The sequence below is a fragment of the Carya illinoinensis genome, chromosome 16 (assembly GCF_018687715.1).
Source record: "Carya illinoinensis cultivar Pawnee chromosome 16, C.illinoinensisPawnee_v1, whole genome shotgun sequence".
NCBI classification, from domain to species: Eukaryota; Viridiplantae; Streptophyta; class Magnoliopsida; order Fagales; family Juglandaceae; genus Carya; species Carya illinoinensis.
In genome coordinates, this window is record NC_056767.1 from 26,945,377 (window position 1) to 26,963,121 (window position 17,745).

The 17,745-nt window shown below is 39.5% G+C and overlaps 1 protein-coding gene across 1 annotated transcript; it reads right to left on the reverse strand.

Annotated features, from left to right (window-relative positions):
• Nucleotides 1-6,230: 6,230 nt before the first annotated feature.
• LOC122298986 (uncharacterized protein At1g24485-like) lies at nt 6,231-7,901 on the reverse strand. Its single transcript, XM_043108827.1, has 3 exons — nt 7,507-7,901; nt 6,949-6,969; nt 6,231-6,759 (listed from the first exon to the last, which is right to left on the reverse strand). The coding sequence occupies exons 1-3, from the start codon at nt 7,899-7,901 to the stop codon at nt 6,231-6,233; spliced, it is 945 nt and encodes a 314-aa protein (XP_042964761.1).
• Between the last annotated feature and the right edge of the window lie 9,844 nt (nt 7,902-17,745).

Here is a 17,745-nt window from a genome sequence, read left to right on the forward strand (position 1 = left end):
CAGTAAAGAAAGTAGTGAAATTTGGACACCGACTCCTAGTATGATTTGTAGCATGTCAACACTCTTGCTGTCACCAGAATTCTGGCTGCCTGAATTGGGTGTTGGGGGCGGTGGAGTGTCAGGTGATTGTTGTTTCGGCGGTGGTGGCACGTTTGCAGCCTTACAGGTCATTCCAGAGAGGCAATTACCCGATACCCTGAAATCGAAAGATGGGAAGAAAAGAAAACAAATACAAAGTATCCCTAACAGTCCTGTTTACTTTTCTGAATTAGTTTGAAGTTAACCAGTTGAATAACTTTTAACTTACATCAATGTCAAGTTCTTGTTCTTTGATAGAGAGGTGGGTACGGATCCATTGAATCTATTATCAGCCAAATTCCTGGGCGAAAGAAGAACAACAAAAATACTTGTAAGAAAGGGTAGTTTTCAGCTAATCAGTTCTCCAATGTCTGTGTGTGTGAATGTCATAAGTAGCTTTCCTAATAGAACTCACTCACAGAAGTAATAGATCAGGGAAGGAGCCAAGAAAATCAGGAATGGTCCCATTTAAGCTGTTATTGTGCAAATCACTGAAATTCGAAAGTAGAGAGAAGAAAAAATATATCAGCAGAGAAATGCAGGACAGGACCGCATGTTTTACAAATTTGTAAGGGTATTTACATCCCATTCCCAATAAAATTTCCTATAATTTAGTTAAAAACTACATTTTCTAAAATTTTTTCCTAAATTTTACTTATCTTTCAAAAATTTCCTACATCTCATTTCCTATCCTTATTCCCCATAAAATTTTCTATAATTTAGTTAAAAAGTACATTTCCTAATTTTTTTTTCTAAATTTTACTCATCTTTTAAAAATCTCCTACATCCTATTTCCTATTATTTCTTTATTCTATTAAAATAATATTTCTTTATTTGTTCTTTATTATATTTTTCTCTCACCTCCCTTTATAAACTTAACTACAAACAATTTTATAAACTTAAAATAATAGTTTGGGGAAAAACAGTGAATCCCCAAATATGGGGATTCACTGTAGCAATCTCATCCATTCACCCCAAAATGGGGAATGAGATGGGGGTGGTTTGGGATGAAATTCTTAAATATTTTCTCAAATTATGAGGAATTCAGTGCTTTGGGACATCCGATGGGAATGCTCTTAAACTCACATTTTTTGAAGAACATCCATGGAACTAAAATCTGGGAGTGAACCAGACAGCCCAAAGTTACTGAGATTCTTGTGGTTAATAACTCATTTTACAAATTAACGTTATTTGATGTGGTAAATCAAATTGTAAAATTATTTTAATTATAAAATTAATCTAATCCGTCATATGAAATAATGTCAATTTATGAATTTATTTTTATAAAATCCTTTTTAAGTTTATAAAATCTTGCGGAGTTGACTTACAGTGGTATGGCATCCGCATTGCATTCCACCCATTTCCATGTAAATGACGATGGAAGACGGGTCACCACTGTTGAATGAACGAGAGAGAGTGGAGCAATATTTTGTCTGTTTTAAAAGGGTAATTATAGAGTCTATATATAGACATTTACAAGAATAAGAATCAAAGTGTAGCTAACGATTTACAGCAGAGAGTAACAAACTACAGCAGAGAATAACTATAGTACATTCTAGAAGAAGAGCAAATAAATCTAGTGTTATGAGGTGTTGTGCATCTGCTGTGAAGTTGATTTAGAATCCATGATTTGATCACTAAGTGTAATACGCCCCTGCGAATCCAAGGGGGTGTCAACCACATTGAGAGTCGTTTTGAAATGGAGAAATCTGTCAGCAACCAAAGGCTTTGTGAAAATGTCTACAATCTGATCTCTTGAACTAATGAATGACACTCGAAGTTGTTTGGCAGCTACACGGTCTTGGACAAAGTGATAATCTATATCCATGTGTTTGGTTTTTGAATGATAGACCGGATTAACTGAAAGGTATGTTGCCCCAAGATTATCACACTAGAAAATTGGAGACTGAGTAAGTGGAAGACCAAGCTCTCGGATAAGTGTTTGAATCCAAATAATTTCAGCAGCAGCAGCAGCAACTACTTTGTATTCCGCTTCTGTTGATGATCTAGCCACAGTCTTTTGCTTTCTTGAGCTCCATGAAAGTAAGTGCTTGCCAAGATATATGCAGTAGCCTCCTGTTGATCTACGATCATCTGGACAGATACCCCAATCAGCATCAGAGTACGCTTGAAGGGTGAAGATGCACTGAGGTTGAAAGAGCAAATCGTGATTTATTGTAGCTTTAAGATACCGAAGGATTCTTTTGACTGCACTCCAGTGTGTGGCTTTTGGAGCATTAAGAAACTGACAGACCTTTGACAGAGAAGGATATGTCAGGTTGAGTTAGGGACAAGTATTGTAAACCACCAACCAAGCTTCGGTATAACGTGATATCTGCAATATCAGGGGTATCAAACTTTGAAAACTTTAGGGAGGCAACCATGGGTGATGACATTGGATTGGTATAGAGCATGTTGCTTCGAGTGAGAAGACTCTTAATGTACTTGCGTTGTGTAAGTAAAAGTCCTTGCTTAGTGTAATCAACCTCAAGTCCCAGAAAAAAAGATAACTTGCCAAGGTCCTTTACTGGAAATGCAGTACCGAGATCATGAATGAGAGTAGTTATAGCTGATGGATGTGAGGCAGTAATAACTATATCATCAACATAGACCAATAGAAAAATGATAGTATGATCATGATGAGATATAAACAAGGATGGATCGGCTTTAGATGCAGTGAAACCATAATGAAGAATCCAAGAGCTCAGTTCAGCAAACCAGGATCGTGGGGCTTGTTTAAGGCCGTATAGGGCCCTATGGAGCTTGCAAATATAGTTGGGGTGAATGGGATCAATGAAGCCTTGAGGTTGTTGCATGTAGACTTCATCAGTGAGTATGCCATGCAAAAAAGCATTTTGGATGTCCAACTGGCGCAGTGACCATTTTCTTGTAACAGCAATGGACAGGATGAGTCTGATTGTAGTTGGTTTGACCACAGGACTGAAAGTCTCGTGGTAGTCGATTCCAGATTGCTGGTGGAATCCTTTTGCAACTAACCTCGCCTTGCGCCTCTCAAACGAGCCATCAGCATTAGTTTTAGTCCTGTAAACCTATCTGCAACCGAGCACGTTAGACACATTTACAGGAGGTACAAGACTCCATGTGTTGTTCTTTAGAAGAGCAGTGTACTCGAGTCATGGCTTCACGCCATTCTGAGAATTTAGAGGTTGTAGAGTAACTTGAAGGATCATCAGGCACAGTAGGAACAGTGCTAAAACAGTGTCGAGGAGGATACGGAATGGTGCCATTAGTGGCAATACGTGGGCGAAGATAATTGGTGGTAGAGCGAGTTATGATAGGTGAGCGTGGAGGGGCAGGAAGAGTAGTTGAAACTGAAGCTTGAGATAATAAGGATGAGTCTGGGTTAGAGGAGAGTGGGATGTCGAAGGTTGAAGATGAAGTGGTTTGTGGACTGGACTGTTGATTGAGAAGATTAGGAGTGTTACTAGGCTGTGATGGGCCAGGGTCAGGTAAGAAGAGTGATGGGGTTTCAGCTGGTAGTGAAGTAGGAGGTGAGGAAACAGGATATGGGCCGAGAATAGAAGTTTGAAAGATGGGTAAGGAAGTGTGTGTTGAAGCAACTGGTGGAGTAGTGGGCCGTGTGATGTTTTTATAAGGGAAGGACATTTCATTGAAACGGACATCACAAGAAATATACAGACGATTTGTAGTGAGATCAAGGCACTTATAGCCTTTATGAGTATTGCTATAGCCTAAGAATAAGCAGGAAGTGGATCTGAAATTGAGTTTATTTGATGAATATGGACGTAGATTAGGCCAACATTCACAACCAAATACCTTTAAAAAATTGTAATCTGGTTCTTTTTGATGGACCATGAAATAAGGGGATTGATTATTAATGGTGGGGGACGGCAGAAAATTAATTAGATAGACTGCTGTTTCAAAGGCTTCGGCCCAAAAAGTAAAAGGCAAAGAGGCTTGGGCTAAGAGAGCAAGTCCGGTTTCTACTATGTGCCGATGTTTACGTTCAACAAGCCCATTTTGTTGATGAGTGTGTGGGCAAGAGAAACGATGCTTAATTCCAAGTTTTTGGCATACAGAGGTGATGGGTTTAAATTCACCACCTCCATCAGTTTGTAATGTGATTAACTTGGTTTTAAACATGCGTTCAACAAGAGGTAAAAAGGTAGTGGAAATGGTAATAGCATCAGATTTGAGTTTGAGAGGGAAAATCCATGTAAATCTTGTAAAATGATCAACAAAAGACATAATATTTAAAGCCCATACGAGAAACATAAGGAGTAGGGCCCCATAAGTCTGAGTAAACTAAGTCTAAAGGCCCATTAGAGAGAGACAAAGGAAGTTGACAGGCTTTTGCAAGGGGACATTTGGCACATTGAAAATTTGCATCAGTGGGAGAAACTGGTAAACACCGTGTGTGCAGAATTCTGGAGACTTGATCTAAAGAAGAATGACCCATCCTTCGATGCCATTGGGCAACAGAAGCACGTTCCCCAACGTAAACCGAAGGAGAGGTGTGGCTGGAAGATCTGGACACTGGTGATGGAAAAACATAGAGTCTGGGTTGGCCTTGTGAGGAGGATTTTCCCGCTTCGAGAGTCCTTCACAGAGAAGTGAGATGAGTGAAATTCAAAGAAGCAGTGATTATCCACACAGAATTTAAGGACAGAGACAAGGTTTTTAGTAATGAGTGGAACATGTAATAGATTTCTGAGAAGAAAAGCAAAAGATAAAGTGGGCAAAGAAGAATCACCGTAAGCACTGATAGGAAGTCCATTACCGTCACCAACTCGAATAGTTTCATCACCATTGTATTGTTCTGAGGATAAGTTCAAGTTACTCAAGTCATTGGTAACATGATGGGTGGCTCCCGAATCAGGGCACCAGGAGTTGTCTGAAGGAGGATGCTGTGCTGTGAAGTTGGCAGAAAAACTTGATGGAGCTTCATACTAGAAAGCATTGTTGAATCGGTTTCTGCATTGAAGAGCAATATGTCCAACTCTATTGCATACTTGATATTCTCTGTTGTAGTTTGTTACTCTCTGCTGTAAATCGTTAGCTACACTTTGATTCTTATTCTTGTAAATGTCTATATATAGACTTCGTAATTACCATTTTAAAACAGACAGAAAATATTGCTCCACTCTCTCTCGTTCATTCAACATGGTATCCAGAGCCATTTGACAAACTGTCCACTTTTAATCCATGGCCTCGTCTTCTTCACCCCACCCTCCTCCCTCTTCTGTCTCTCATCTTATCACTACCAAATTAACCACAAAAAATTACCTTCTATGGAAGGTTCAAACCTCTGCCTACCTAAGAGGTCAAGACTTATATTAATTTGTCGATGGACCTCTCCCTCTCCTCTTAAGTTTCTCATTGAAATAGATTTTGCACCTACAACCAATCCTGCATATCTCTCATGGAGACGCACAGATCAATTAGTTCTTAGCATTCTTTTTTCTTCTCTGTCCGAGTCTATTCTTAGTCATGTTCTCTCATCTACTACAGCCTTTGATATCTGGAATAAGCTTGCCTCAATGTTCTCTTCTCACTCTCAAGCTAAGGAGTTTTAGTTGCGTTTTCAGCTCACCAATCTTTCTCAAGGTGAACAAACCATCTCTGAATACTTTGGCAAGGTACGTATGCTTGCTGATTCCTTGGCTGCTGCTGGAAGTCCCGTAACTGACAAAGATCTTGTGACCTACCTTTTGAATGGGTTAGGTCCTTCCTATGAGACTTTTGTAACCTCTATTACTACGAGAACTGATCCTCTTACTTCTCATGTGTTATATCAAATGCTACTCATTCATGAGACCCGTATTTCTCATAATGTTAAAACTGTTCTTTCTTCTGGAGAACTTTCTGCTAATTACAGCTCTACTACACCGCGTGACCAAAGGAGTCGTGGATCTTCACATGGTGGTTGTAATGGCCGTAGCAGGGGACGCTATTACAGCAATGGTCGCGGTCGTTCCTCCTTCAACAACACTACTTCTCAGCACACCTCACCACGCCCTACCTCCATGATTTGATCACTAAGTGTAATAACCACTCCATTGCTTTAACACATCAAATTCCTTTCTCAGTGCAGATAAGCCTTCCACTAAATGAGCAGAGATTCACCCCAAAAAAATGAAGAACCAAAAGAAAATCCATCACATTTATTCCTACACCAAGTTACTGATCAACAACTTCAACAGAACTATAATTATCAGAAGATTAAAAGTTAGAAATCTGAAATCCAAACCATCTCTGTTATTGGTTCCCTCAGTCAGTGCATTGCTAAGAGAGTAAAATTCATGAGCGTTGATTATAGGAGGAAGGGAAGAAGCAGCCGCAACCCCTACTGTGAATGAAGTATTGGAAGAAGCAGTAATGTTAGTAATGTAAACTTCTAATACGCTTCCAAAAGGTGGACTAAAGTCGTTTGAAAATTGTTCGTTGTCTATGACAATTTCAATAGATCTTTTCTGGGTTGAATTTAGTCGAACGACTTCAGAGAAGTAGGCGATGATGAAGATGGGAACTTTCTTCGATCCAAGTCCAGTTGTCTGTATGCCTATACCCCATGCAGTGCCAATCGTCCCAACAGCATTTTGCAGAACAACCTGCGGAGGATGATCTTTTGCCGCACTCACATCAATCGCGTCAGTTTCATTTCTGATGACATCCTCAGAGAGTGTAAAACCGCCGTGCCTTGTGTTCCAAATTTGATCGTATTTGTCATGTAAATGACGATGGAAGACGGGTCACCACTCCATTGCTTTAACACATCAAATTCCTTTCTCAGTGCAGATAAGCCTTCCACTAAATGAGCAGAGATTCACCCCAAAAAAACGAAGAACCAAAAGAAAATCCATCACATTTATTCCTATACCAAGTTACTGATCAACAACTTCAACAGAACTACAATTATCAGAAGATTAAAAGTTAGAAATCCAAACCATCTCTGTTATTGGTTCCTTCAGTCAGTGCATCGCTAAGAGAGAAAAATTCATGAGCGTTGATCATAGGAGGAAGTGAAGAAGCAGCTGCAGCCCCTACTGTGAATGAAGTATTGGAAGAAGCAGTAATGTTAGTAATGTAAACTTCTAAATGGTTCTAATACGCTTCCAAAAGGTGGACAAAATTCGTTTGAAAATTATTCGTTGTCTATGACAATTTCAATAGATCTTTTCTGGGTTGAATTTAGTCGAATGACTTCAGAGAAGTAGGCGATGATGAAGATAGGAACTTTCTTCGATCCAAGTCCAGTTTTCTCTATGCCTATACCCCATGCAGTGCCAATCGTCCCGACTGCATTTTGCAGAACAACTAGCGGAGGATGATCTTTTCCCACACTCACATCAATCGCGCGAGTTTCATTTCTGATGACATCCTCAGAGAGTGTAAAATCGCCGTGCCTTTGTGTTCCAAATTCGATCGTATTTGTTATCCGGATACCGAACAGTTTGATTAGCACTGTGGGCTATTCTGTTTTCCAAAAACAAAGCATGGTTCATGCCAACGTTGCTGTACATTTCGGCATCCAAGCTGCGCAGTTCTAGTGCTGATATGAATGGCGCCTGGTCGGGATGCGTCTGAGCAAGACAGATGTTCGTGGCATTTCCCTTCACCACATAAATGGCTTCCTCGACAACATAGGTAAAGTTCGAAGTGGTGACCGTGGCCCAGAAGTTTCCATCGAAGTGCAACTCAAAGGTTGGTGCAAAATTTTTCCCATCATAATTTCCATAGAAAAAGGTTGCACGCACAAGAACTCGTTGCCCTTTGTCCAGATCAAGGATGGTGTAGCAGTTTTTCTTTAGGGTTGGGAATACTCTAATTAGGGTGCTCATCACTTGAGTGTGTTGAAAGCCACCCAAGTGGCCTGCTGCACATGCACCGTTAGGTGTTTTGTTTTGTTAGACACCAATTTTGTTAGGCACAAATTGCACCCAACCACCATGCTTTGTTTTACTAGGCACCCACCTCATAATTTCTGCAGTAGATTGCTGCAATGTAGTGGTCTGCTCTCCTATAAATAGGAGAGCTTAAATGTGTAAAAGAGGCAGTGGGAGAAGAGAAGCAAGAGAGAAAGAGGGTACGTGAGAGAGAGATAGAAATTTGTAGAGTTTTTTGTAAATCTTGTACAAATTCTATAAAAGAGGCTCCAGTGGACGTAGGCAATTTGCTGAACCACTTAAATATTATCTTGTGTGATTTTTAGACAGGTCGGAGGAACAACAACTGGTATCAGAGCTCTGGTTCAAGCTGTCCAAAAATTCAAGTTGATCAAAATCAATTTTTGATAACTCCAGGGTATTTCTCGCGTCGAGAGGAATCCGTTACCGCAAATGGAATCGAAAACGAAGGTAGAAAGAGCCCACATGCGCCCCTAGAAGATCGGCGCGTGCATCTACTGCAACTCACGCGCCCCTATGCGCATTGGAGGTTGAAGACCACTGAGCCCATGCGCCCACGCGCGCCAGAGGAGGAAGACGCGTGGCAGACACATGCCCACGCGCCCCCACGCGCCTTAGGAGGAACTGGTACACGTGCCCACTCGCACTGTGCCGCGCGTGCATCTCACGCGCTAGACGATCAGGGCTGTCCGTTTTTCAGATCCATTTTGGGCTTGATCTAAGCCATTTGAAGTCTGATTTCAACGATCAAATAGTACTTTCCAACTATTTGGATCATTCCAGACTCATCCGTATGGTTATAATTTTGAAATTTTGAGTCTAAATTTTCTAAATTCAAATGGAAGGATCTGGAAGAGATAGGAGCTCTGAAAATGCCATTAGCTCCGGGTGTCGGTACACTGTGTCAAATGCCAAGTTTGAAGTTGAGAAATTTGATGGAACAAGCAACTTCGGCATGTGGCAGTGTGAAGTCATGGACGTTTTGATCCAACAAGAGTTGGATATTGCGTTGGAAGGAAAACCAGATAATATGACTGATCAGGATTGGAAGAAGCTTAATACTCAAGCTTGTAGTACAATCCGATTATGCCTTACCAAAGAACATAAGTATTTTGTCATGAGAGAGACAAATGCTAGGGTACTTTGGCAGAAATTGAAAGATAAGTTCATGAAGAAGAGCATTAAGAGCCGTTTGCACTTGAAGAAGCTCTTTAGATTCCAATTTCGTGAAGGTATTTCAATGTCTGAACATTTGATAATTATAACCAAATTCTTGTTGATTTGTTAAACTTGGATGTTAAAATCGAAGATGAAGATAAAGCTTTACTTTTGTTGAATTTCTTGTCTGATACATATGAGCATTTAAGTACTACTCTATTGTATGAGAAGGAAAAGATTAGTTTTGAAGATGTATCTAGTTCTTTAATTAGCAATGAGTACCGAAAAAAGGATAAGCAGGTACAACAAGATATATCAAGTGAAGTTCTAACAGCAAGAGGGAAACCACAGTCAAGGTATCCCAGAAAGAAGAACGGTTTTCAATCGAAAACCCGGGCCACATCACGTGGTTCATCAGTCAGCAGAAAGCTCACCAGAGATGAGTGTTCCTTTTATCACAACAAAGGACACTAGAAGAAGGATTGTCCCAACCTGAAGGGACAACAGCATAATCAACCTTCCACAGCCAATGTCGTGGACAGAGATAATGATTCAGATTTTTTCTTGATAAGTTCATCATCCATTTGTCATTTTGATGAATGGATTATGGATTCTGGATGTACCTATCACATGTGTCCCAATCGGGACTAGTTTACTGACTTCACAAAGAGTGAGGGTGGAGCAGTACTTATGGGCAATGACAGTGCCTGTAAGACTCAGGGAATAGGTAGCATTCGGTTAAAGCTGCACGATGGTAGCGTCAAGACTATGACAGAAGTTCGGTATGTTTCGGACTTGTGGAAGAATCTCATCTCACTAGGATCTCTGGATTCAAAAGAATTCAGAATCGCCATTGAAGATGGAACTCTCAAAGTACTAATGGGAATTCAGGTGGCAATGAAGGGCTTGAGGCGAGGAAACTTGTACTTCTTGCAAGGAAGTACTGTTGATGAAAGAGCTTCCACAGGCTGTGAGAAACTAGATGAGACTGATGCCAACACCACCAGTCTTTGGCATATGCGTATGGGACACGCAGGAAAAAAAGCTTTGCAAACACTAGTGAAGCAAGGCTTACTCAAAGGTGCCAAGACTGGTAAACTGTCTTTCTCTGAGCACTGTGTATTGGGGAAGCAGAGGCGGATCAAGTTTGGAACCGCAGTACACAATACACAGGGAATACTTGACTATGTGCACTCCGATGTTTGGGGACCTACCCAAAATGCATCTTTGGGAGGTAAGCATTGGTTTGTGACTTTTGTGGATGATTATTCTCGTCGTGTGTAGGTGTATACGATGAAGAATAAAGATGAAGTGATGAAAATCTTCCTTGATTGGAAGAAAATGGTTGAGACTCAGACCTCCAGAAAGATCAAGCAGCTCAGATCTGATAATGGAGGTAAGTACACTTCAAACCCTTTCATGGAAGTATGCCAGAGAGAGGGAATTGTCAGACACTTCACGATACGAGGTACATCGCAGCAGAACGGTGTGGCAGAACGAATGAATCGTACTTTATTATAGAAAGTATGATGTATGTTGCTGAATACTGGATTTAGTAAGAAATTTTGGGCTGAAGCTGTGACATATGCCTGCCACCTCATCAACCGACTACCCACAGCTGCCAATGACAGGAAGACACCCACTGAAATGTGGAGAGGTACACATGCTACTGATTATGACTCTTTACACGTTTTCAGATGTCTTGCTTACTATCATGCTAAAGAAAGTAAGCTTGATTCTAGAGCCAAGAAAGTAAAATTCTTGGGCTTTAGTACTGGTGTAAAAGGGTATAGACTCTGGTGTATAGAGTCTAAAAAGGTGATCATCAGTAGAGATGTTACATTCAACGAATCTGAGATGCTTAAGTCACATAAGCATAAAGATTCTAGTGAAGGCAGCAGTGATGGCGAAACATCAGATGATTCGCAGAGTGTGGAGTTTATTACTTCGAAGAAGTTGGAAAAGTATGGACAAGATGAGGTTGATAATCCAGTCACAGTACCTCCATGTCAACCTGAATCAATAGCAACTAACAGACCGAGATGAGAGAAATGTGTACCGACACGTTTTGCAGACCATGTGACATATGCATTACCAGCTGAAGGGGGTGAGATCCCAACCACTTACAGAAAAGCCGTACAGTCCAGTGAACAAGTTGAATGGACAAAGGCGATGAATGAAGAGATGCAGTCTCTTCACCAGAACCAGACTTGGGAGCTTGTGCCGCTTCCAAAAGGAAAGAAGACAATTGGCTGTAAGTGGATCTTCAATTAGAAAGATGATCAAGCTGCTAAAAATGGAGTGCAATACAAAGCTAGGTTGGTAGCCAAGGGCTATGCTCAGACAGAGGGAATTGACTACAGTGAAGTATTCTCTCCTGTTATGAAGCATTCATCCATTCAGATATTGCTAGCTTTGGTTGCACAATATGATCTTGAGTTAGCACAGCTTGATGTGAAAACAACTTTCTTACATAGTGATCTGGAAGAGGAGACTTATCTGTCTCAACCAGAAGGTTTTAAGGAAGCTGGAAAAGAAAATTGGGTCTGCAGTTTGAAGAAGTCTCTCTATGGCTTGAAGCAGTTACCTCGGCAATGGTATAAGCAGTTTGACCGCTTTATGATGGATCTGAAATACACTCGTTGCTAATACGATCATTGTGTATATTTCAGAAAACTCGCAAATGGATCTTTCATTTATTTGCTTTTATATGTAGATGATATGTTAATTACATGTAAAAGTAAGGGGGAGATAGATCGCTTAAAACTCAGTTAAGTAATGAGTTTGAAATGAAAGATGTAGGAGAAGCACGAAGAATACTGGGGATGGAGATCAGCAGATATAGGGTGAAAGGTACAGTTCACCTTACACAGATGCAGTATCTGAAGAGAATACTGCAACGATTCAACATCGACTCGAAGACGAAGCCAGCGAGTACTCCTATGGCCCCATATTTCAATCTCAGTGCATTGCATTCTCCTAAAACCGATGAAGAACGGGACTACATGAGGAATGTCCCGTATAGTGTTGTTGGAAGTTTAATGTATGCCATGGTGTGTACATGACCTGATATCTCCCAGGCTGTTAGCTTAGTTAGTCGCTATATGCATAATCCTGGAAAGGTTCATTGGCATGCGGCTAAGTGGATTCTACGGTATATTTCAGGGACGTAGATGTCGGTTTGAAGTTCGGGAAGAGTGAAGATAGTCTAGTAACTGGATATGTTGACTCAGACTATGTAGGTGATCTTGACAAATGTCGATCAACAACTGGATATGTATTCACTATGGCTGGAGGACCAGTTAGTTGGTGATCAACTTTGCAGTCGAAAATTGTACTATCATCAACTGAGGCTGAATACATGGCTGTAACAGAAGCCGTGAAAAAAGCTATTTGGTTACAGGGATTGGTAATAGATTTGATCTTTAAGCAGCAAGAGGTTACCGCTTACTGTGACAGTCAAAGTGCAATTCATTTGGCCAAGAATCAAGTATATCACTCTCGAACAAAACACATAGATGTCCGATTTCACTTTGTACGTGAAATATTAGAAGAAGATGACATCAAACTTCAAAAGATTGGCACTGAAGATAATCCAGCAGATATGTTGACGAAAGTCGTCACATAAATCAAGTTCCAACATTGTTTGGACTTGATCAGTATTGTACACTACTGAGTACCCTCGAGTGCATTGGAGCGTATTCGATATCAGAAGCTCTCATGTCAAAGAAATAGGTGCATTTACTTGAAGAATGAATTAATTTGCAAGCAGCCTGGTATGGCATACTTGGGTGGAGGGGGTGATTGTTGAAAGCCATCCAAGTGGCCTGCTTCACATGCACCGTTAGGTGTTTTGTTTTGTTAGGCACCAATTTTGTTAGGCACAAATTGCACCCACCCAGCATACTTTGTTTTACTAGGCACCCACTCCATAATTTCTGCAGCAGATTGCTGTAACATAGTGGTCTGCTCTCCTATAAATAGGAGAGCTTAAATGTGTAAAAGAGGCAGTGGGAGAAGAAAAGTAAGAGAGAAAGAGGGTACGTGAGAGAGACATAGAAATTTGTAGAGTTTTTTTGTAAATCTCGTACAAATTCTATAAAAGAGGCTCCAGTGGACGTAAGCAATTTGCTGAACCACTTAAATATTATCTTATGTGATTTTTGGACAGGCTGGAGGAACAACAGAGTGTTCATCCAAGAAGGAATTGTGCTGCTAAATTGGACAACTTGAGACTCATCGCTGTGAATGTAAGCATTATCACCAGTCCAGACAATTGAGCTCTCGTCTTTGTAGGTGGAAGAATTGGAGCCACCACAATCAATGCTCAGAAACACTGCAACAGAGGGCTTTGAGATAATTAATACAACTGAAAGGGCTGTAAGAAATGACAACATTATCAGATTGAAACTCATGGTTTGGTCTTGGAGATCATGAAAGACGTGGATTAATGCAGGACTGGCATCAAAAGATATATTATATATTTATATAACACACACACACACATAAACTATGGCGGGTTGGATTTTGATCACTTTGATGAATTTTTATTTGTAATATTGCCAGAGCATCATGATGTAATATGCAAGCAGCTGGTTATAATTATTAATTTCTTGGCGTTTGATGCTAAGATAATGTTTTCAACCATTGAAATAGCTCACCTAGCTACTTGACCTACACGAAATAACAAATTAGCCTAAAACGACAAGAAGTAGAAGATCATCAAGAGAAAACGTTGGGATGATATCATGATCATATATAGTACTATATTGTAAATGGTATGGCAATTAGCATTTATAAATTATTACATTTAATCTGACCTTTCTTTCTCTCTGTGTTATGATTGGATGAATATAAAGAAGGTTCTGGATTGATGAAGCTTTAATGATTTGAGCTATGGATCACATGACCAGCACGTGACTCGTAAGCTGCATCAAACCGAGGTCAAGCCTGAGCCGCAGGATCAATACATGTGGAGTCATCTGTTATGTCATATATATATATATATATATATCGCTATAGCCTCCGGGTTAACCTAATTGATTTTGTATTGTTTCTGCCAATTGAGAGAGGGGTTTCAAGAGAGAGAGAATAGAGAGGGAAGAAACTTGGGTTTCACTGTGAGGGAGAAAATCTGTGATTTTCTGTAGTGAGATGAGTGCCCTATAATTTGAGAGTGTTTCTGAGGCTTATCTGTGAAGGACACTGATTATTAATAAAGCTCTGAGGCCCATTCCTGCTGTGGACGTAGACCATTAGGGTCGAACCACGTAAATCGGTTGTGTTATTCTATCTTTGCATTATTTCTATTATTTCTTGGTTATCGATCTTGTTATTATTTTGTTTCTTGTTATTATCTTGTTCTGATTTTGATATTAGGGTTTAGACTGAATCTGTTGGTTCGTTGGTTCTGTTCTGGTTCAATCGACATTTATTTTTAATATCGTTATATGTTACACAGTTTGTATATATATGCCAAGATTATCTTGAACATATTATATATTGAGTCTTGCATTCTTTTCGGAAACTTTAGTATAATCAGAGTATTGCACATAAGAGGGACTCGAGCATATAACATTACACACACACACATATATATATATATATATTTATATATATAAATCCTGCATTATCCATTGCCAGAGTATATGGCCTGGTACAACATTGCTAAAATGGTCAGCATTTTGAAAAAAACTCTTAAAGTGTTTTTGTATGGTGAATTAATGCAGCATCAATCTTGGCGTTAATTTGGAAGGTTGACGGAATAAGTTGATCTGATTGCCAAGACTTAGGTAGCTAGGTAGGTTAGAATAGAAGTTATATATTCATTAATATCCTGATGAAGGCTTGAAGCCAACTTCCACGTATTTGGGAATCATGCAAGACACGTACGTACGTGCAGCCATATAAATTCATTTTATAAATTTATAATTCATATCATCACATATATATATATATATACAGTTCTGCTGGGTACAAGCGTGGCGTGCAAGCGGCAGGTAACGGGCCATACATCATGTCTGACGTGGAATAAAAATATAAAATAAAGAGCAAAAATAAAAAAGTAAAAAAGGAAAGATAAGACCTCCCTTTCTTCTTCCCACAGTGACTTTGCGACCTCGCATCTCCTAAAGGTGTATCGGAATATTGTTCCATCCCTGACACTAGCACTCAGAACTATTTCAAAAGCCTAAATCCATAATTAAGAAAAGTTAGAGAAACTTCATAGCCTCAGATCAAGAGCTCTTTCAACATTGAGTTCACCTTCACTTCCTTAAATCTGATGCTAAATACCAAAACGTTAGAAAGCAAAATAAGGTCCAGTCTTCTAGTCTTCAGGAAAAAAAAAATCCAGTCTTGTAGTTATTCTCTGTGCAAATGCAAACAAAGAAATGTCAAAAAAGAAGAAAGAAAAAAATAGTAACTAAAGTTTGTTTAGAATGGTGGCTGTCTGCTTTATACGGAGAGGGAGAGAGAAACAAAATGGAGAGAGAGAGGTCGGTTGGAGGAGAAGATCAATTAGTAGGAGGCGAGGAGAGGGAGGGATTACAACTGAAAATTTCAAAGGTAAGAGAATGAAATTAAAAGAGAGAAAGAAAAATCCCACTGAATACAAACTCTCTAGTCCCACCCTCTCCATGATAATACAACCTTAACCACTGCTCTTTGCTTTAGGATTGTTGCACTTCCAGCTCTCTCTCTCTTTGCTTTCCGGTATGGAAGCACTGTGTGACGATGTCCTTGTTATCTAGAGGGTAATAATCCAAAAGAGCTCTGCGTCATCACCATCAATTGCCTCAATAAGACCAGACTCAGATGTTATATTTGCAAAGAGGAAAGAGAAAAAAATTAAAAGATAGAAAAAAATAAGACAACATGTTGATGTGGCTACGCCGATTGCAAGCCGTCTACACAGAGCGCTTGCAATTAGCATTTTATATATATATATATATATATCATCCACGCTATAATGTTTGGCAAAAGTTGACTTAATTATTACTGATATTCCTTTTAGTTCCTCTCTCTCTCTCTATATATATATATTGTTCAAAAAAGTGATTTTGATGATGATCTGAGCAAATAAATATATTAGCAACGATATAAAATGACCCGACGGTTTGAAATTAGCTAGCTAGATAGGTGAACTAATTAACTAATACATAGCAACGTTAATCTAGCTAGCTACAGGTTATCATGAAGACGGTATATATCCACAACAATCCATAAATTCAATTTGCATGCAGCAATCCAATTTAAGACGAGACATTTTACGATTTTTATTTTTGGTAAAATTATTTTATGAGTTTTTCTCGATCGATTTTAATCGCAAGAAAGGCCCAATTAAATGCTGTAGTGAGTCTACAATATTATGTGCGTATAATTAACCTTCAATCCATATTACATTAATTAGCTTGAAATTTTGAATGTCAAATTTTATAATATTCAACATATTAATTAATAATTGATAGAGAAGTAAGTACTTTTTTAGAATTTTTTTTTAAATAGCATTTTTCAATCTTTTGTCTTTTGTCCCAAATTGTACGCATTTAAATATCATTTCTGCTATGTACAACCGGCTAGCGCAACCGTTGGGTAACTAGGTGACGTGATATCATTTGACAAAATTTTTCAAAAAAAAAGGCGAGAAAAGAACCGAGAAGAGTCGAAGAGGAGTGAAAAGCAGAAGAGATGTGAGAAGAGAGAACCCCAAACCCATAAGAAACCCAGCCTGATTTTGAACTTCGAAAAAGGTTAGTACAGCATCGAATTCCATTCTCTATAGCCCAGAACCAGATAGAAGCAAAAACAAAAATACCCCTTAGGGGAAATCAATACAGAAATGTAGCTCATCCATGGTCACCAAGTACAGTACATAAATCTGTTAAGAGGCATACATAAAAGCTTCAAATTCACAATTTTTCTTCACTTTACAAAAACGAATTGGAGTATAAGAAACACCAACTCCCTGCTCATTGAAGACATCCTTCCCCTCAACCCCACGAAACAAAACCCAGAATCCCAGACTTCAAAAACCCAAACCACCATAAAAAGTTCCCAATGAGGCAGGACTCCCAATTCTCATAGAAATGACACACAAAATCAAACCCAAATCACAACACTTCTAGTCCCAATCCAAAATCACAGATGCTCAAACAATCTTAGAGTCTTAGAAAATTATGCCCGTTCCAAGGTTTTCACAGCAGGAATTACGAGGATACTCGTGACCTAGCCAACTTGGAGTGACAGGTTTTTCTGGTTTGAAGAATGAAGGCCGTTGAATGAGGAAGTCGACGTTGAGTGATGGGTTGTAGCAAGCAGAAGGAGTTGCAGTTGTCCAAACCTCACCGTTGAACGGAGGGTGAGAGCAGAGTTCTGTTTTGAGAAATGAAGAAGTTTGTTGAGTCACCTTGCCATTTTTTAATTGTTTTCATCTCTCCGCCTGCTGTAAACTTTCAATAAAACACACCGTTTTATTATGATCTTGCTAAGTGGAGGAGAAGATCAGAGGAGAGGAGGAAGGGGAACAGCAAAGTGGAGGGGAGAACGAGAAGGGGAAATGAAACGAAAGATGGAAGGAGGAAATGAAACGAACTGTTTCAAAAGTACTGGAGAGGAGCTT

Excerpts from the sequence above, each read along its gene's own strand:
- LOC122298986 (XM_043108827.1), bottom strand. The coding sequence starts at position 7,901 with ATGAGCACCCTAATTAGAGTATTCCCAACCCTAAAGAAAAACTGCTAC. Across the intron at positions 6,970-7,506 it reads AGTGCTAATCAAACTGTTCG|TTCTGTTGAAGTTGTTGATC; the intron begins GTATCCGGATAA and ends TGATAATTGTAG. Across the intron at positions 6,760-6,948 it reads TCTGTTGAAGTTGTTGATCA|GCACGGCGGTTTTACACTCT; the intron begins GTAACTTGGTAT and ends TTGGAACACAAG.